Source organism: Poecile atricapillus, chromosome 1 (genome assembly GCF_030490865.1).
Source record: "Poecile atricapillus isolate bPoeAtr1 chromosome 1, bPoeAtr1.hap1, whole genome shotgun sequence".
NCBI classification, from domain to species: Eukaryota; Metazoa; Chordata; class Aves; order Passeriformes; family Paridae; genus Poecile; species Poecile atricapillus.
The window spans coordinates 37,761,592-37,781,826 of record NC_081249.1 but is presented as its reverse complement, the minus strand read 5'-3'; the positions used below and the strand labels follow the sequence as shown (position 1 = coordinate 37,781,826).

At 41.4% G+C, this 20,235-nt stretch overlaps 2 protein-coding genes across 3 annotated transcripts; one reads left to right on the top strand and one right to left on the bottom strand.

Annotated features, from left to right (window-relative positions):
• The first annotated feature begins 2,245 nt into the window (after positions 1 to 2,245).
• TEX30 (testis expressed 30) lies at positions 2,246 to 7,688 on the top strand. Of its 2 annotated transcripts, none has more exons than XM_058829556.1 (5): positions 2,246 to 2,298; positions 3,186 to 3,416; positions 4,855 to 4,906; positions 5,969 to 6,177; positions 7,326 to 7,688. In XM_058829556.1, exons 1-5 carry the CDS (start codon positions 2,281 to 2,283, stop codon positions 7,497 to 7,499), a joined length of 684 nt encoding a protein of 227 aa, XP_058685539.1. In that variant the 5' UTR covers positions 2,246 to 2,280; the 3' UTR covers positions 7,500 to 7,688. The 2 variants fall into 2 exon arrangements, with proteins under 2 accessions (XP_058685539.1, XP_058685540.1); XM_058829557.1 differs by lacking the exon at positions 2,246 to 2,298 and adding an exon at positions 2,387 to 2,750.
• A 1,038-nt stretch (positions 7,689 to 8,726) lies between these two features.
• On the bottom strand, positions 8,727 to 17,841 carry POGLUT2 (protein O-glucosyltransferase 2). The gene is made up of 10 exons (XM_058829383.1): positions 17,599 to 17,841; positions 15,939 to 16,144; positions 15,319 to 15,524; positions 14,494 to 14,571; positions 12,301 to 12,473; positions 11,104 to 11,341; positions 10,316 to 10,525; positions 9,856 to 9,945; positions 9,212 to 9,316; positions 8,727 to 8,991 (listed from the first exon to the last, which is right to left on the bottom strand). Exons 1-10 carry the CDS (start codon positions 17,769 to 17,771, stop codon positions 8,974 to 8,976), a joined length of 1,497 nt encoding a protein of 498 aa, XP_058685366.1. The 5' UTR covers positions 17,772 to 17,841; the 3' UTR covers positions 8,727 to 8,973.
• Positions 17,842 to 20,235: the final 2,394 nt, after the last annotated feature.

The following is a 20,235-nucleotide window of genomic DNA, read 5'->3' as shown; positions in this document are numbered from 1 at the left end:
TGCTGTGCTTATGCACAGAAGAGTTTCAAATGCGGAAAGGAGACTGAGACCGAGAAAATGAACAGAGAAAATAGGAAGTAAACTGGTAGCAGCTTGCTGTATGCAGAAAGCATAAGAAAGTAGTTTTCCAGTGGGAAGTGGTTACCCATGGGTAGATTTAATGGGACACATGTTCCTCAAGGACTGCTCTGGAGATAGTATGTGAGTAAAGCAAGACAAACACAGCAGGTGGACTGAAGAGGGAGGAAAAATTAAAAAAGAAAGAGAATGCAAAAAGCAGACCAAGAAAGGAGCAAAACAGCACCAAAACTATAAACTATACCAGAGCTCATAAACATCCATTAGGTATAGAAATGGAAGCAGTAATGAAAAACTCAGAAGTCAATATGAAGAAAGTTTTTCTTAACCTTCTTGCATACTTGCTTTCTAGGTTGGGGTGGTAACTACTTTGGGACAACAAATCTTCTCAGCCCACTTTTGCCAAGTATCTTATTTACAAAGGCTTAACTGGTGGGAACTACTAATTAGAATAGTGTGATCTCCAATCAAGATAAATTAATCCGACATTTCCCTAGTCTGCTGGACTGCCCAGATGTGAGCTATGGCTCCAGGAGCAGCCGCCTGGGCACCATCCGTGGTTCAGCTCCCAGTGGAAGGTGCACAACTCATGCAGGCTGTGCCAGCAACTTTCACTCAGCTTAACGCTTCTGCATCTCACTTTAGCTTGACGTCTTTTAGGCAAGATAGAAATCCAGACAACTAAATCGCCATGTAAATCTCCCAGGTTCTCCACTTCTGTCTTTCACACCTATTGCATAATGTCTGGACTGGGAATTGGCCTATGAGGCAGCAGGATGGTCACTGAGACAGCAGCTCAGAACCTGAGCTACCCTGCCAGGTTCACTTCTCAGAGGGCTGCAATATTTCAATCCCAGTATTTGACAATGTCCAGCTGGTGGGCTGACAGTGAGACACTCAGAGCACAAGCTGGAGTGTGCTTATTTTCCAGCAGGTGAATATATGAAGAACAAAGTTCTGCTTGGTGATGACATCTTCAATCAGCTAAGTAATAGGGCACCTTAATTGATATGAGTGGGTTTTATACGATGATACTGGAAGAAAACATGAGCTCTTGCTAAATACCTTGCAATGGAGGATTTTTTATTTTTTTTTTTTTTGCCTGTGAAATATGCAATATACAAATATTGCAAGCATTATTGTACATTGTTGGTGCTGCCTTACACCAGTTTAAGGCTGCATTTTGGACACAGTAGGTTATTTACTGTACAACAGAGCACAGCCCAGGGAACAGATATGTGTGTTGGTACCTAGAAAATCAGCCATTGAGTGTCTCTCCCCTGTTTGTCAATGTCACGCAGATCGAGTGTGCTGACAGCTGCCAAAAAAATTGCCTGATGTCGCTGTGAACACCTAACCTTTCCCTCTGTACTTGGCACTGCTGAGTCCACATCCTGAATCCTGTGTCCCTCCTCACTTCTGCACAGACATTGAGATGCATGAGCAAGTCCAGAAAAGGGCAATGGAGCTGGTGAAGGGTCTGGAGCACAAGCCTTATGAGGAGCAGCTGAGGGAGATGGAGGGGAGAAAAGGAGGTTCAGGGGAGACCTTATCACTTTCTACAACCACCTGGAAAGAGGATGCAACCAGGTGGAGGGGTGCTCCCTTCTCCCAGGCAGCCAGCAACAGGACAAAAGAAAATGGCCTCAAGCAGTGACACGGGAGGCTCAGATTGGACATCAGAGGTAATTTCTTGATGGAAAGGGTTTCTAAATTTCATGGTGGTGGAGTTACCACCCCTGGAGGGTGTTCAAGAAATGACTAGATGTGGCACTCAGTGCCATGGTCTTGTTGACATGGTGGTGTTTGGACTCGATGGTGTCAGGGATCGTTTCCAACCTGAATGATTTTGTGACTCTGTAACTCATCATAAGCATGACATTGTAGTCCTTAAAGTCAGTAAGAGCCTGACTTTCCGAGCAATCCCTAAGCAATTGGCTTTATTTGTGCTGAATTACCAGCTAGCAGTCCATGGAGTTTTTGTGCACACGGGTGAATAAAAACAATTTAGGGGGCTTTATTTATGTATGGGTGTTTTACTTGTTTAACACGGCCCAACCCACGGCCCATCCACAACTCCCGGCCGCCTCTCCCGGCCCCGGGGGGCGGGGCCTCGCCGGCTCCGACCAATCAGCGCGGCGCTGCCGGGGCGCGGGGCGGGACTGGCGCGGGGGGCTGTCACTCAGGTGACGTCACGGCAGGATGAGCGGGCAGGCGGAGGTATGGCGGCGGGGATGTGCAGCTGTCCGTCCCCTTGAGCGGGCCTGGAGCTGGGCAGGGGGGCCGGGTGGCTGCGCTGCCGCCCCCGCCTTTCCAGGAGGGGTGGTGTATCCCGGTGCGGCTGCAGCTCTGTGTGCAGGCCCTCGCGTATCCTCCAGGGGCTGTGGAGGCAGCAGCTCGGCCCGGCCGCTGAGCACCTCCCTCGGCCTGTGCGGCTCCTCTGCGGAACACATAAGTGGATAAAGCTGAGCTTCATCCCAGCCCCGGGGTGTCCTTTTCGCTCTCAGGAGCCGCTGCAGCGGCACTTGTGCTGTCCCGTCCCCGTTCATTCCGCAGAACATGAGCAGGTCTTGTGTCATCTGGAGGGATCAGCTCTTCCAGCTGTCTGTGCTGGTGGAGGCCCTGTGGTCCCCTGGAGCTTTGGCAGAACCTGTGCTGTCTCCTGTCCCTGGGTCAGTCCTTGCCTCTGTGCAGGCTGCTGCTTCACACAGTGGTTACCACTGTGTGATTTCAAAATGTTTGCAAGGCTGTGTCTTAATGTCATATTCTTATGGTTTAGGCAGCTAATTAGGTCTGGAAAAGCTAAAGACGTGGATATATAGAGAGGGTCAGAATCATTTCAGGTTATGCTTTCAAGCTTCATTTTCTAATGCAGAACATAAGGTTTGGAGTCATAAAGTGACTTACCCATTATTGTGTGGAAAATCTTTGAACCAGAGGTGCAGTTTCTCATTTAGTGCTCTTAACCAGAAGAAATAAAAACAGGCTTGCAATTTTGGTTTACTTCTTAATTGTCTAATTTTTCTTCATACTAATGTGTAGATGCGTAGACTGGGAACACTTTCTTTCTTTTTTTTAAATAATATGGGGTTTTGTTTCATTTCTAGGTTAAAGTGAAAATACCTTTTGGAAACAAATACCTTGATGCTATTTTTTCTGTCCCAGAGAAGAAACCAACATATGGAGTGATTCTTACTCATGGAGCTGGAGGAGATATGAATTTCCCTCACTTAGTGTCCTTGGCAGCCTATCTTGCATCCCATGGAGTTCTGTGCCTGCGGTTTACTTGTAAAGGCCTTAATGTTGCCTACAGGACTAAGGCTTTCAAAGCAGTTGTGGTAAGGAGTGACCAAATTCTTAGACCAAAGCTTAGATCCATGGGTGTTGTCTTGCAGGTTTCCTAAATTAGAGATTAGTCAAGCAACAGTGGGAAAATTAGAACCAATGTTTAGGTAAATGGAGCACTTTATGTGAGCAGAAACAGCAGAAGCAGTTCTTAGGTGGGCAACAGCTGGAACAGCTGCCACAAGTGTGTGGGTTTGAGTCCAGGGAGAAAGAAAAGCTTGACAAAAAGCAAGGGTGTTTCATGGGAAAACTTATGGCTTGAAAAAAATGGAAGAATTTCAGATGGAAATGAGCTGGATGATCTGGGAGGGCTTGGTGAGCAGAGAGAGATGAAAAGATACAGCTTTGGAAGCAGTTTTGAGAGGAAGTTGGTCTGAGAATTGTGCTGGGTCTTAAAGGGTTCTCAGGTATGAGAAATAGACTTTTGGGAAAGAGTCAGGGACAGGGTCACAGCAGAATTTGAAGCAAGAGAGATTGGAATCAGCATATGACAGCCTTAGAACCAAAGTAATCTTTGATTCCAAAATCAATTAAGTGTTATCTGCATGTGTTTATCTCTTTCTGCTGCTGCCTTATTAAAGATGTCCTTAGGTACCTACATTTTGCTAAAATAAGCAGCCTTCTGTTGCAAGAGTATCAGCTTAAGATTATCCCCCTGATCGGGAACAAGTATGGAGGAGTGGAATTTTTTTCCTGGTTATCCAGGGACTCTTAGTGGAGCATAGGAAGTGCTTTGCTTTGAGCATGAGGCTTTTTTATAGGGGAACAAAGTGCAGGTCTAAAGAAATTTTGTATGACATCATTATGATTATATGTACAATTAATTTAAAGTCAGACTTTTCTGTTTTTAATGTGGATCTCCATTCTTTTTGGAAGAAGTATAATGTTTTTAGTGCATTTATTTTAATATGCTGCTATGTAAAGGTAATTTTAAGGCATCTGCTAAGACAGCATTTGATTAGTCATCTCCTAAAACCTGAAAAAATGTTGCTGAATTTTATCTTTTCTGTCAGGCTTAACTGATCAAGTCACAAACTTTTAATTGGAAATATATAACTTCAATAAAGGGCATTTTTGCCAACTGGCTTTGCCTTTTGAGTGCCAAGAGTGTGCATGGCGTCTGTTACTATAAGTGACTTGATACATAGTAATCACTTATGTTTTGGTAACTTGATAAAGCATCTGATATTGTAGACTTACTGAGAGCTCATGTGAAATAGATTTTGTTTATGTTGTTGCTGCAGAATTTTATGAAACCATTTGTGTGATAAAACCCAAGAGAGCACCTTATATGTATCTGTTCTTTGTTTAATCTACAGTGTTGAAAGACCTTCCCATTTTCTGTGTAGTAGCTACAAACAGAAGAGATCCCCAGCTTCCCAGCTGTCTTAATTCTGAATTGAAATGCTTCTCTTTCTCTTATTTCTTTAGGAATACTTAAAACTTTCTGATGATTATAAACTTTCTGGTGTTTTCCTTGCAGGTATTGTTTTTATAATCAATAATTTTCTCTCTTATACTGTCTTTTAATAATAGTAATCTGCAATTCCAAGTCTGTCCCACTTTGGTGAGAAGTGAATGAACCCTCCTTATGATACCATACATCTTACTGCAGAGGAGGAAAGAGCAATATATTGTATTTTCCAGGTACTTAGAGAGAAAACATCCTTATCACTTAGAAATTATAGGGCATGAGTTTTATGATTATCCATTTGCACTCTATAACTGCAGAATTTTTAAGTGGAGAATTCTGCTTACTGATAAATGGAAAACAGTTTTTTCAAAACAGATTTTGATAGTTAAAACTTAACAGCAGATAAAAAAAGTCAACTGTGTTATGTGAAAAGGGGAATAGATGGGAGTGATTAGGAATATCTGGATAGGGGAAATTCTAAGTTTTCTCTTAAGTGAAACCAAATCTGTGCTGCTATAAGAATCTTGTAAGACTTAGTTACAGCGTATTGTCAGCTCATTTGCCTGCTCTTTGTGATACTCCCTTGCTGGTACTGTCTGACTTCATGTTACAAGTTCACACTTTGTTTCCCCTCCCTTCTACTTTTACTTTTAGGCTGAAGTTCAAGGTGTGCATAAACACTTGCTGGATTTGTTTTGCAAGGAAGGTGAAATCTAGCACAGAATTTTGTTTTGAATTTGAGCAAATTGAGGTTGCATGAAAATAATGATAATGGATAATATCATGGCTATCTCGAATTTCCAGGCTCTGGAGCATAGGACCAATCCCTCTCTTCCCTTGTGCCCACGATGGGCTGTTGTTCCTTCCAGTATTAGAGGGATTCCTATCCCTTTTCTTTCTTTTCCCCTTGTTTTTTAAACAGGGATGTAGTCTAGTAACAACTAGACAAATATCTTAGCAAAAAATTTTGAAACTAGAATTAATGTTTTTCATGGAGTACAACATCCCTAGCATTTTTTACCACCGAAATACACTCGGTTGGCTTGGTTTTGGGAGTTGTTTACTAAATCAGAATGTAGATGAGGTAACAGCAGATAATACTTTTTTCCTGTATTTCTGCCTGGGTGAAAGGCCGTTCCATGGGCTCACGAGCTGCTGCCTCTGTGATACGTCAGCTGAGCCAGGATGACGATGATGATGGTTTCATTCAAGGACTTGTGTGTTTATCTTACCCATTGCATCGACCAAAACTGCAGTCCAAGCTCCGGGATGAGGATTTATTACTGATCAGCTGTCCAGTGCTGTTTGTCTCAGGATCAGCAGATGAGATGTGTGAAAAAGTGAGTACCCTTGTAAATCCTGCTATGAAAGGGCAGTCTGGAGGAGAAGCAGTGAGCCTCAGCGATGTCTGTATTTCACTTGATTAACAACCTTCCTTAAATAGGTGTCTTCTGAAGGAGAAGGCAACTTGGGTAGGCAACTTAATCAGACACAAGGAAGCCTGGCAGTGCTTTCTTTTCCTGCTTAAAACTTAGTGGATCATGCTTCATCTTCCGCTTTAGCAAGCTCATCTTTGGGCCACTAAAATACCACTGATTTAAATGGTGTTAGTAGGACTGTACAAATTAAAAGTGGCCTATGGAAGGAGTGAGTTATTTGCTATTTTGTTTTAACCATTTCAGGTTACAAAACCTGTGCTGTGCCACCAATTTCACACTGGTCACATTTTCATGACAAATCCTAGTAAAGCAATTCTACCCCGAAGTCAGGCTTCTGTGGTAGAAAGTGATATTTTTGTAGAGATGAAGAGCAGGTGTGCAGAGGCAGGGAAGCAGTGCTCTTCTGCCTTGTTTGCTTGCAAACAGGTGGATGTTGTTCTTGAACAGATCAGTGTGAATTTGGGGCTATGTGCAACTGGCATTTTCCATGCTTGGACAGTTTCTAAGGAGCCATAGTGCTTTTGTAAGGAGTTGTCACCAAAATACTGAAGTACTGAAGCTAGCAACCAGCAGAACCTTGGTGTGCCTTCTTAATGGGGAAATCTTTGAATTTGTGAGCTTGTTCTTAGATCTGTTGCTGAGAAATTTCAATAGTGTCAAAGCCAGTCCCTAAGGAGTTACATTGCTAATCTGGCTTCAATGCTAAAATTTTATTGCCAGCACTACCCTCTGACAGTAAGTATGGGTTCCTTTGTCAGTATGGGGAGGGTGCCCGTACAGGGTTGTGACCTGTGCAGGTTTTGAAGTTCTAATTTTCTGCTCTGCTCTGTTTGAGTGAGGGTGAAGCTTTGAGCAGATCCCAGTATTAATTTCCTGAATAGAGAATACATCCCATTTTCCCATCAAGGTGTTTTTCATGTGCACACAAATCCATTTGGTTTTTAGGAGCTGCCTATTTTGCATTACACAGGCAAAGCAAGAGACATCTAGGAGTTCCAGAGTTTGTAGCAGCTGATTCTCTAATATTTGCACATTTGTTTTCTCCATAGCAATTGCTAAAAGGTGTGGTGAGCAAAATGAAAGCCCCTAAAAAAATCCATTGGATTGATAAAGCAAACCATGGGATGGCAGTCAAAGGACGAACAGCGGATGATGTCATGGAAGAAATAAATGTGCAAGTTTTCTCTTGGCTTAGAGAGAATGTTCAACCGCAGCACAAATAATTTGTGGTGTTCAAGCATCTTCATTTAGTTTTTCCTAATTATGGCAAATAAGTGGTTTGTTATTTTTTAGAGACATATTTTTTTAAAAACCAATCTTTTCAGAGGTCTAAGTGCAAATTAAAATAAAGCTTTGTATGAATGAAAAAATATGCAAAACAATAAAGAACTTCTTGAAGGACAGAAAATATATCATGGCAGCATTGTTCTGTGTTTCTATGCAAATAACCATATACAGCTTGGGAATGCAGAGGATTAAATAATACTGTGGACTAATATTTAAAGTAATATACTGGAAAAAATCTACTTGGACAGAGTATCTTTAGGGGTCCTCAACTTCTGAGTACATTACTGATGCTGTACTCACTTGCAATTAAAACCTACTGATTTGTGGGGTTCTGCTACCACATCCCCTGAGGCTGGTGAGCCTGGTGTACTACTTTGCCTTTGGCGCTGTATCCTGGCCTTCCCAGGTGCTTCCAACGCAGTTAGGCAGGGAGAGGAAGCTCTGGCTGTTGAGAGTGTCTGCCACCTTAGAGAGCCAGATTCTGCTTGTGTGGGGAAGAGGAAGAGGTAATGCAGGCACAGCTTGGCATGTGGAGCAAACAACATGGTTTTGTTCCAGTTTGAGAAGTCCCCTTCACCCATGTCCTTTGTGTAAACAACTGATCACAGGGGCCCTCTGATAAATAAAAACGGTTAGACAAATTGTGTTTAGTGACGGAGGAACTCCTGGAGCAGGAACCAGTTCTGCATCCACTGTGACACGTCACACAAGGCTTCTATCCAGACGGGTCTAAAGAGGCAGGCCAGGGTCTGCACCACATTACTCATTAACAAGAGGAACTCAGGTCCCTCTCTGAGCCCTGACACTGGAGAGTGGATGAAACACTTTGTGTGTACTGGCAGCCTTTCTCATTATGGGCTGTGAGTAACCTGTTGGTATAACCAAGCGTACAGCAATATTGGAATTGAAGTTTTCCTTCAGGTTAACACGATTTATTATGAACCCCACAGCATTGTCTTTGAGATTTTCTAAGAAAGGGCAAAGTTATGGTATGAAAAAAGATACCTTTGGATGGAGAGATAGACAGTAGGGGGGAAGATGTACAATTCTCATCTGCCCTTTTTTTGCAGAACAGTTTCAGGTTTATGAAAAGACTTACTATAAACAAGCATGAGTAAAAAGTATCTGCATTTCCAAGGCAACTTAGGACAGGAACACATGACTGATACAAACATAGTTTTTATTTTAAAAAAGAAATTATAAAAATGTGTTTGAATAAGGCTCTGCCACCACTGCATGATAAAAAGGAAATCAGGGGTGCTTTGTTTTTTTTCGTATGTCAATCATGAAATGGTAAACTTTAAAATACCCACTAACATTATCCAAAGGCATAGTAATCCAGATTTTTCTTCTTTCTTTAAGAAGACAGTCTGAACGTAGATAAATACCAAAAAAAATTATTTACTTCTGTCAGAGTTCATCTTTGGCCTGCAGTCAAAAAAGAAGAAACATGTTTCAGTTAACTGGAAGCCTAATTTTTCACTGTCTAGTCCTGCAAATACATCAAGAAGTGTTTCTAAGTTCGATAGGTGTTAATGGCCTGGCCTGATAACTGATACTGTGGGGTACTGAGCAGCCCTGCTCCAGCAGGGCTGAACAGGAACTGAAGACACTCAGCACTTTACATTTAACTCTGCATGTACCGTACCCTTTTTCGGTGGCAAGTGCATGGGAAAAGGTCATCATCAGGCTGCGGCACCTTCTCCATCCCATCTCTGATTTTTGGTTCACTCACTTGCAAGCTGGCATATTCCTGGTTTTAAAAAAAAGGAAGGTATTGTTAATCCATAATTTTTTTAGATTGTACATCTGGTTACCAATACTGTACCAAATCAGCTGAGCAATTCTCAGTAAAAACTCTGGAGCTACACAATCAGTTCCTGCAGACTCTGTCACAGACAGGGTGAGGGAACACTCAGCTGCAAACAGGAGTCCCTTCGGGTGCCTCCATGGAGTTTGGTATCTCGGTGCTAATGCACAGATATTTTCAGCTGTGGTTCACAGGGTGTGCGTCTGATGTGGAATTCTTTGATCATTGTGGGCAACATATTCTGGCAGATTAGATCAAGATTTATGGGATCCCACTGCCTCTCAAAGAGCCAGCGTAGTCTTAAGTAGTTTCATAGGATATAATTGAATACAATGTTTGTAAACCAAATGAAGATTTTAATTGCTGCTGCTTGCTTTGTGGTTTCAAATACCAGGCTGGCCAGTTTCCAGCAGCTCTGTTGCCCTAAATTCTTGCTGTGTGATTTCTATTCCTGTGCCAGTAGCCATTAAAAATATACTGACCTGGAAAAGTTTGAAATAGTAACAAAAAATGTGGTCTCCCATGAGATTGTTTCTTGCAAATTCTTGTCCAGATTTTGCAATATTTTTTGCCTGTCAAAGAAAATGAAAGTTGGGTTTATTTTTTTTATTGTCCAGAACTAGTATTTGTTTCAGCGTGCTGCTGTTGGTTGTGGAGCTACAAATTATGTTGACAGTTTAGGACAACTCAAATAAAATATTCTTTTTAAAAGTTAAGGCATTCTTAGGAAAATACTCTTTTTTTTTTTTTTTCTTTCCTGAAGTTAAATTTGATTTCAAATTAAGGACAATATTATGCATTTTTAAGTGTTTTTCTTGTTTGTAGAGTTGGTAAAAATAAATTTCAAGTCCTCCTAGTATTTTTTTTTGCTTTGTTTTAAAGAAATCCAATTTTTGTTCTCTTCTAGAAACATTACTGCATAGTTCTAAATGAATATTTTACCTCTTCATCATGATCTTTTGCCCACTGTAGTTTTTCTAGCAGATCACTCAGGTCACTTTTAAATGGGATGTAATGTTTCCATGGCTGCAGCTCGTTATAAAAGTGCTCATAGTAGATGGAGTCTTGCTTTAGCACCACACTGTTTCCTGCTAGTAGATAAGGCAATCTGTATGCTGCCACTGTGCCATCAATATTAATTTGATATTTATACTGGAAAGAAAAGGATCAGAAATTACTAAAAACCACAAGATCCCAGTGGCTTGGTTAGGTTATATTCTGAGGGCACTGGTGTGTTACTGACTTGCCAATATTGAGACAGGTAGGACTGGCTAGGCAAGCATCAATGTCTAAGAAGCTTTTATTATCTAGTTTGGAATTCATCACAGTGCAGAGTACACAGAGCTTCATCAATTAAGTTCTCCAGGAATTCTTAGGTGCTCATCCTCAGATGTGAGGGTAGATGTGCCACTTCATCCACCGATTCTCCCACTATGTTAGTTATGTTAGTAGTCCTGATCGCTGAATCAGGAAAAAGAAATAAAAAGGAACTTGAAGTTACATAGATTACACAAGGTTCTACAGAACCTTTAGAGGTAAATCAAACATTACTATCCTGAGGGTAAGAGCTACAGAGCAGTTAATCCCACTGGAGGGATGTCTAGTCATGCTTGTTACTGGTGGTGTCCTAAAAAACTAAAAATCACTTTATTTTCAGTAATACATGCTAAGTTATTTGATAATGGGAAACAGTGAGAACTGAGTTCTATGAAAAATGATTAGTGGCTCACCTTAAAAAAATCAAAAAATGAAATGTGCTTAACAATAGGGCCATAGAGACTTTCATCATGTTTAAAGAAAAAAAAGTTTGTGAAAGCAGCATCTATGATCTCTGGATATTTCCTGCTGAGTTTTACAAGCTCAAGCCTCTCTTTGCGGCTGTCACGTCCTCTCCAGAAGGCTGTGGTATTCTTGTCTTCCCACGATGGGCCGGTGTTCGCTTGGACTGACATCATATCCAGGCTGACTCTGCAGGAGAAAGAAGTGATTCAATAGTGAAGCCTACTGGAAACCTTTTAAAGTGCAGTTACTTAAAAGAGTTCACAGTACCCATAGGCAGACAGCAAAGATGAAGGCAAGTCATGAGCACACCAAGATGTCTGTTACTGTATGAGTTATTTGCAGCAATAGAAACAGATAATGAATGTTAAGTTCACAGGCGTGTGGCATGAGAGCATCATTCAACAACCTGGCATGTGGAAACAATACCTGTCAGCTGTCATGGAAAAAAATAGGTAAAAGTGGATATGGTTGCCAGAGAAGGTGATGCAAGGTAGTGTAACTTGTTAAATAAAACATATTGCACATCCTTAAAAATGTTAAGAAATGTTAAGAAATTAAACACACAAACTGGGAAGGCATGGGATAGCAAATTTAGAAAAAGTCTTGACAAAAAAAAGGAACCTGAACTAAATGCAGTGAAATGATAAACAAGTTCAAGATGGATTACAAAGATTTTGTAGAAGCAAGCTGTCTTTGTAGTGTTTCAAGACAGAACAGAGCAGTTGCCAAGGCTAGTTATAGTCAGTAATCAAAGTAGGAGATGGTAGCCCCTAGTTTGAGAATTCCCATTAACTATGTTGGGATTTGAAAGGTACACAAAAAACAAGTTCTAACAAAACCAGGAAAGAAAGACACCTGGCCAGTTGTCAACAAGTTCATGGGGGGACAAAAAAAATAAACAATCAAATGCCTAGACTTGAAACACTCTTAAGTACTATTTTCAGTAATTTGACCATGTTTAGATAAATTTAGATTTTTGAAATGAAACACTGAAGTGTACTGTTAATATACTGATTACACAGTCACTCCCTACCTAGGGTGTCAGTGTCTCGATGAGTAAATGAAAACAGTGTCTATACTGTTAATACACAGATCTCTATGGAAGATCATCATGAATTTTGTAAAAAGTTTAAGCCATTTCTTACCGTCCCATAGTCTCCAAAACTGAGTCTGTTAAGTCATATGTTGGCATAACAATGTCTTTTGACTCACTGGACCCACACCACGAGAAGATTGGGTGCAAGTTCTGTGGGGGCTTTCTTTTCTCCAGAGGCCAGTCCCCCAAATTAACAAAAAATTCTACATCTGGCATTTTCACCTAAACAGAACAAAGTAGGCACAAATGCAGTTTAACACAAAACAGTATTCTGCTGGCACCTTGTATTTTGAAAACAACCTCACTAAGAGGAAAAATAGCCAGTTGTCTAATATAGTTATTGTACCTGTAATAAATAATTGACATTTATAAACCTCCTAGAGGTACTGAGACCACTGAGTAAAGCCTACAAAATAGTATTTTTTTAAAAATATTTGTACAAAGTCACATAAGGCACAGGAGCACTCTTTAGAGGATGGGTTCCTGTTACACTTTACATGATTGGCCACACAATCTTTTTATCAGGCTAGCACGGGGACCTAGTCAGCAATTGTATAGTTCCAAGGTAAGTTGGATCACCTTGTTACTATATGGAAAATTGATGCTAGCTGGTAAATCAGTTTTCTGTCACATCAGTGATCTGATTCACCCTGTCTGCAGGATGCCTAAATACAACAGAAGAGAAGAAACAGAAATAAACAGCCATGATGGGAACACCACATTTAGCCAGTGTTTCAGTTAATTACTACGCATAAGATCACTTATTTAAAATATTTGGTAGTGTGGAACCATACCTGAAATCACTGTTACAGCCAAAAACCAAGAAAAATACTGTTGATGTCCAGGAAGCAGGACAGAGGGAATAGTTTTGCAATTTTATGAAACTATGATACACCCCTATATTAAGCATTGTGTGTGGTTTAGGTATTTTCAAGTGAAGTAAGAAAAGGTACAAAGAAAGGCAGCTTTGTAGTTTTCCTAAGAAAAGACCAGCTGCCTTGTGAGAAAACACTGAAAATGGTGGGACAGTTCAGTTTGGAGAGTCAGAGGCAAAACATGACATATGGCTGTTTTTCAGAACCCTGAAGGCACATGTAAGGTCACTGCAGAACTAATGTCATATCTCAGTTCACTTTCTTAATTTAATTTTTAAAAAATATACATCTCCAATATATTCCCCTCAGTTGCCTCTTTCAAAGCAAAAGAAAGTAATAATTTGCCAAATATCAAACACTCTTCTAAATGGTGGAAGACACTTTTCCTTTCTAAGGGTGTTTGCTACACAGTCTAATGCTCTGGACTAAACTTCATTACTACGGTGCCATCTAATGGTTGTAATGGGCATAAACCCTACAAATGGTGTTTTCTACACCTCCTCAGTGGCAGAATCACTCAGCAGTTTAAACCTTCTTCTCCAACCAACTATCTGCTGTCACTCAGTGACACTATCCTGATAAAAATTCTTATTTAATGGTATTTAATGTGTTTTCTAGATCTGTAAACTCAGGTTTTGGAGTTAGCAATCCTTTTTCAACTTTTAGTCTAAAGTCCTTAGATGCAATTTAACGCCATTATTCCTTGTTCAACACTACTGACACCAAAACAGTTTACTTCCATCTTCCAGAGAACAATCTAGATAATTGTAGTCTACATTCATGTCTTCCCTTAGACATCATGTCCTCCTGTAGAGTGTTAGATGAAACAAATGTTCATTTGTACATTTAGTCATTTGTCCCATTTTCCTGTGTAATGTTAGTTCACCAATGTTAGAAACTGAACAATGTTTAAAGCATGACACCCAAAGGCAGAGTAGCATAACTGATCCATTACTAATCCTAAGGATAGTGGAAAGAAATATCATTACTTGATATTTCTGCAACATGTTATGTTAACTTGTGTTCAGCTTTTTGCAGAAATGTACCTGCAGAGACAGAATTTTCTATTAGATGCTATACAATGATTTATTTATTCTACAGAAAAATGCCCAAATCAACACACCCTATCATGGCCTATCAAACTCTCCTATAAAAGCCTACTTATTCAATTAATTTTTGTGATATTCAATCAGATGGCATTCTAGAACACAACAGCTTCAAACAAGGAAAATCCATGACCTTTCCATAATTAATAAATGAGGAAGAGTTTTTCAATAGAAATGGCAACAAATATGCTGACGTGTACTTAAGCCCAGGCTTCTATAAATTAGGACATGCAGAGTTAGTGGCTGTACAGATATACTTACTTTTCTTGTCAAAGAAAGCAGTATGGCATCCATGAAAATTCTGAAGCCAACATGTTCCCCATATGTCTTTATATAAACCTGAAAATAAATGAAGGTTTTACTGGGTGATTTAATTTCAGAGAATAGCTGGCACAATTCAGAGCTTTTTTAATTGCATAGCAATTAGTCAGACAGATTATATGGCTATATAGATTTATGAATCAGCTGGGAAGCAGCAGAAATCTCATACAGGAAAGAGATGAAAAATAAAAAACTACAAGCTTTGCTTGCTTTTGCAGACATTCAAGGTCTGTTTCATGGAAACAGAAACTGTTGCCTATTTCTGTGGTGTTCCATTCTTCTGATTTCCATATAAGCCTCCACTGAATTAAGTACAGCTTTTTTTATAAAGAAATGTAGCTCTGATCCTCAGTGCAGCTAAAAGTGGTATTTCTTTACCTCAGAATTATGCACAATGTAATTTATTGATGCACTTCAAATTAGATGATCGTGATGTCTCACAGCAGTATTGCTCAGAGAACAGGAAACTGAATTAGCATTTAGGAGACTTGGGTGTGTGCCCAGCACTCATATTGATTGCCTGGAAAGTAATTTGCTTTCACTGTGTTTCAGTTGTAACATGGACAAAAAAGCACTTACAAAGTAGGACAGACATTGCTGAGCTCATATACAAACTGCAAAGTATTCAAGGACAGAGAAGCAAGCAAAGTCTTGTTCTTAAAGAACACACTACAAGCTTTTACAACTGGGAACAGACAAACTGCCCAGTAAACATGGCTTGCCACCAAACTCCCATATGGACTTCAGATCAACCAAATTCCATACCTCATTGTCTTTGATGGTGTAGTGACATAAACTCTGCCTTTGTCCAAACCTCTGTGGAATTTCTTTTGCAATCTTATCTGGGTCAACAATGGGAAAATTTGCTAGGTCTCTCTGAATCTGTGGAATGGTTTGAGGGCAGTTCATCTCTTCCATCCATGCACTGCTTTCCTCCTGAGGGCAGTCACAGTTTTCATGGTAAATAGGTCCTATTGGGAACACAATTATTATTTTATTTTTAATAAGTCATAATATTGAGCTGTTGAGATCACAGAACAGGGTCAGTCACTGAACATTCACTGCTTAGGGCCAAAACTTCAGCAACTCTAAATGGATGTATCTGAATTTTTTTTTTAACTCTAATAGGGTCACATCAACCTACATCAGCTTCTGTGTGAGCCCTCTGCCTGTATTTATTAGGCAACAGCTTCACAGCATTTACTTCCTTTTATTATTTGGAATACCATGTGTAGGACACATATAATGAACCCGTAATTCCTATGAGATTTGATAGTCCAGACAAGTACTGAGGTCCCAAGGAATCCTGTGCTTGTAGCAAAAGACATTCTGGGACACACTTTGTGAGCCATGACAGGAAACCTGTGTGTAGTGATGCATCTTACCTTTTAAAATATACGGAGACTTTGCAACATGCTTATCTCCAGTTTTGACTTCTATCCTCAGGCTTTTGTAGCTCGCATACATCCTGTACCTCACAAGGAAGGAACCATCTTTCCTGTCCAATACTTGCACACCAACACGAGTGAACTGTTCTTCAGGAGCAGTGATCTTCACCTGGAATGCGTTTTCACCTGGTGATGAAGTGAACCTACCCAGAGAATAAGTGGGTGCTTAATAAAAAAAGGAAACATACAACAGATTTCTTAGTCTGGCCTATTCCTTTGCAAGTCAACAGAGTTCCAGTGGCTTCTCTGAGCCATGTTAGGCCTCTACAAGAACATCCTAACGTTCACTTTAACAGGTTAACAAGTCTATTATTTTCCATTTGGAAGTAAAATGTTTCTAGATTACCTTGTTTTCCAGGTATAAAGGAAGTAAAGAACAAAGTTAAACTTCTTAATGATTATGGTAGCTTATATGGGGAGAAAACTAGGGACAAACATTATAGAGGGATCACATAATTCAATGTGTAAATGAGGTGTTTTGTTAAAATTCTCCATACATCAAACATAGAAAAACCTCCATAAAACCAAATAAAATAATCTGAATAATCATTAAGTTAGCACATATCATTGAGGTATTAACAAGGTTGGTACAGTCAAAATGCTGTCAACTTCCTTCCACCTTTCTTCCAGGCAGTAATCAGGCTCTTGGGCTGTAACTCCTTAGTTCAGTCACTCCCACCAGCTGTCCTAAAACTTGTCCACATATACTTGAGAGCTGCCAGTTCAATTAAGTGCAAGAAATATTTACTATCCAAGTTAAGCTGAATCGGCAGCTTCCATACTTACACAAGCCATGGTCCACCTAATCTGGATGACCTTGATGGAGCATTCCAAGCTCCTATCTAGGTTGTATGACCAATTTTCCTAAATAAATGGAAAGCAATGAGTATCTTCCAAAAATCACAGAATCACAGAGTTGTTAAGGCTGGAAAGGACCAACAGAGATCATCTAGTCCAATGCCCTTGCCAAAGCAGGGTCACCTGCAGCAGGTGACACAGGAATGTGTCCAGGGGTGTTTGCAATGTCTCCAGATAGGGAGACTCCACAGCCTCCCTGGACAGCCTGTTCCAGTCCTCTGCCATCCCCAGGGGAAAGCTTTTCCTCACTTTAGGTGAAATTTCTGGTATTTTATGGCCATTTATTTATTTATTAATTTATGGTAGTTTATGGCCATTGCTCCTCATCCTATTTCATTCTTATGAAGTTTACCTATTGGCCTGCGGAGTAACTCCTAAGCGTTTCTACTGATCTCGTGCCTCGGCACGTAGGAGAAATACCAATGTTCCCAACAGTGGAAATAAGCAGGATGCCTGAGCCTATGAAAATTAAATGTATTAGTCACTGCTAAAGTTTTGACAAAGAAGAATAAATCATTAATTTTTCCACTACTACGTATGTTTTGCTGATGAACGTTCTCATCCTCTTATCTCATCCCCTCGCGCCGTTATTTGATACTCCTTGAAAAGATTAATTAGCTCTTGCCAAATGATATAGAATCACGTGGAGAGCTTTTAGCCTGCTCTTTCTACGAGCAAATCGCAAGCCTCTCGGTTTGCCCTTGCCCAGAATCTCCCCGAAAGCCGCCGCCGCCCTCACCTCAGCCCTTGGGCGTCCACGGCCTGCACATAGAAGTACCGTGCGGGGAGCGCGGCCGCGGCGCGCAGCCCGGGCCCCCACACGGCGCTGCGCTCGGCGCTCGGCCGCCCGCCCCCGCCCGCGGCCGCCGCCGCGGCTCCCAGGGCGAGGCACAGCGGCCACAGCGCACGCATCGGCAGCGCTGCCCCCGACGGACGAACACCGCCGGCACCGGCCTCCTGCCCTCGGCCCGCCGCCGGGCAGTCCCGCCCCCGGAGCGGCTCCATGGGGCGGGGCGGCGGCATCGCGGGGCGGCGCTGCCGGGAGGCGCCGGCCGAGCCCCTGGGAAGCGCCGGGTGAGCCCCCGGGAAGTATTGGGACCCGGAGCAGGGAAACCACTGGGGACAGCCGGCTCTTGCCCGCGGCCCTGATGTACGCATCCGGACATGTCTGAGCCGCTGTTTAAACCGTGATGTGGGCTAAAGTTCTTCCCCTCCCGCCTCACTTCACTCCGTTCCCAAACATTAGGGTGGGAAATGGAGTTTATAGTCAGGAAAATGTGTTTTCAAAATCCTCCCCAGAGCAGCTGAAGGTGAAGAGCTTCTTTGCGCGGAGGGTGGCAAAGCCCTGGAACAGGCTGCCCGTGGAGGCCGTGGAGTCCTCCCATCTGGAGACATTCCAAACCCACTGTGTTCCCATGCCACTTGCTCCAGGTGACCCTGCCTTGGCAGGGGGGTTGGATTAGATGATCTCCCGAGGTCTCTTCCTCCCCTAACAGTTTTGTGACTCTGATGTGTGGCTGCTGCTAGTGCAGGTCTGGCATTGTCTGGAACAGAGATGAGGGGACACCATCACCCAGTGCAGGCCTTTGGTGATTCTTTGGCCCTTTGTCAAATAATCTAGTCTCCAACTGTAGAGAGCTAGTCCCAAACACTAATGCTGTTCTTAACTACATACGGAATAATTTAAGTTGGAAAAGACCTCTAAAATACTTTCAACTTGGCTCCCTATTGCTTCTTTCTTGTTAAGGCAAACAATACAGAAAATTGAAACTCATCAGCAAGGACTCATGCATTTCAAAGAGATTTTGTATTTCACATTTTGAAATACTGCAAATATGCTTAAAGAAAAGCACACACAAATCATTTACTTGGAGAAAATTGCAAGCTGAGAAATAACAACTTGGGTCGACAAAGGGAGTCTTTTCTAACCAACAACCTCATTACAAAATGCCTTAAATATTACCAAGTTCCAGCTTTTAAAGACATAGTTTTCACCCTGTTCTCATTGACATGAGTTTTCAGGACATTAAACAGTTAGAAGACTTGCAATTTACAGTCTGAAAATTCACACAGGCTCTACTGTATATCCATGATCCTTTGGCTCCTCTCCTTTCCCCATCTTTATTCTCCTGATGTGTTTTATAGGCAGAAATCACACTCCTTCTCAGCTTATATTTTGCTGTATGAGAGAAGCCAGTCTCCTCTAGTGGAAGAGAATTTTAAAGATGTTTTTATTTAAAAAGAAATTTGATAGCTGTAGAATTCACAGATCATCCTTCCTCCTCTCAGCAGGATGGCACAGACATGTTAAAAAAAGCATAGCGGTAATGAAGTAAAGGTGACACACTTCCACCCTCCTGATGTTCTTTCCTCCAGCTTTTTTCTCCCCACATAAGTGCAGCTCAGGGAATCCATGCAGAGATTTGGCACTGTCAGCACCCAAACAAGTTACAAGATAAATCATGCAACCTAATTTTAGTCTTGGCTGGCAAAGTCAACATCGCTGCTATCCTAATGCCTATAATTTGGCTCAGATAAAAACGCTTTGAAGGCAGAATTATTTAATTATATCAAAGGCTGTTGGCCGACTAAGGCTCAACAGGCTTCCAGATGGCAAAAGCATAAAGGATGCTCTCCATTACAAGGGGCAGGTTGCCTCAGGATGAAGCCACATAAACTACTGAATGTGATCTAGGTCTTCTCATATCCAGAGGATGGCAAACATGGCTGTACCCACAATTGCTCAGGCACTTTGGCAGCTCAGCTCTGCCTAGCCACTGAGAACTATCACACAATACTAATAATTAAGGAGATATTAGATTCTGGTTTTTTTCCATTAATTGCAGCACCTCTCACAGAAAGTATTGCTGGGAGTAGAGGTTCTGCAAACTGAGAGCAGTGTCATAATTGCCAAGAGTGAATCCTCTGTCAGCAGGACATCATATAACTTTTTGATACTTTATTTAAAAATTTTTAAAGACTTTGTTATAAAATCAATCTGAGTATTTAAGCAGTAATTAATTTTACATATTTGTGGCAGTACCTAAACAGCTCCAGTTGTATCTTCAGTGTCACTGTGTTTGTTCGTGTTGACTGCAGTGAAGAATGAGATGACAAATATTGTCAGCAGTTCCAGTGTTACCTGAAATAAACTTTTGTTCCTTCATACAGTTTTACAGAAGCACTGTTGTTACACATATTCTTATAACTGTCAGGGGAACCAAGAGAACCCTGGTGCAAATAAAAGTTCATCTGGTCCAAGCTCCCTGCCCAGGGAGGGTCAGCCCTGAACACACTGCACAGGATTGCATCCAGACGGTTCTTCAGTATCTCCAGTGAGGGAGACTCCACAACCTCTCTGGGCAATCTGTTCCAA

What these genes read in the sequence shown, in the direction of transcription:
- POGLUT2 (XM_058829383.1), bottom strand. Translation starts at nt 17,771, where the DNA reads ATGCGTGCGCTGTGGCCGCTGTGCCTCGCCCTGGGAGCCGCGGCGGCG. An exon ending in GTCTCCGTATATTTTAAAAG is followed by an intron (nt 15,525 to 15,938) that starts GTAAGATGCATC and finishes TGTTCCCAATAG; the next exon opens with GACCTATTTACCATGAAAAC. An exon ending in CATTTTTTGATTTTTTTAAG is followed by an intron (nt 10,526 to 11,103) that starts GTGAGCCACTAA and finishes TTTTCTTTCCAG; the next exon opens with TATAAATATCAAATTAATAT.
- TEX30 (XM_058829556.1), top strand. An exon ending in AGGCTTTCAAAGCAGTTGTG is followed by an intron (nt 3,417 to 4,854) that starts GTAAGGAGTGAC and finishes TTATTTCTTTAG; the next exon opens with GAATACTTAAAACTTTCTGA. An exon ending in CAGATGAGATGTGTGAAAAA is followed by an intron (nt 6,178 to 7,325) that starts GTGAGTACCCTT and finishes TTTTCTCCATAG; the next exon opens with CAATTGCTAAAAGGTGTGGT.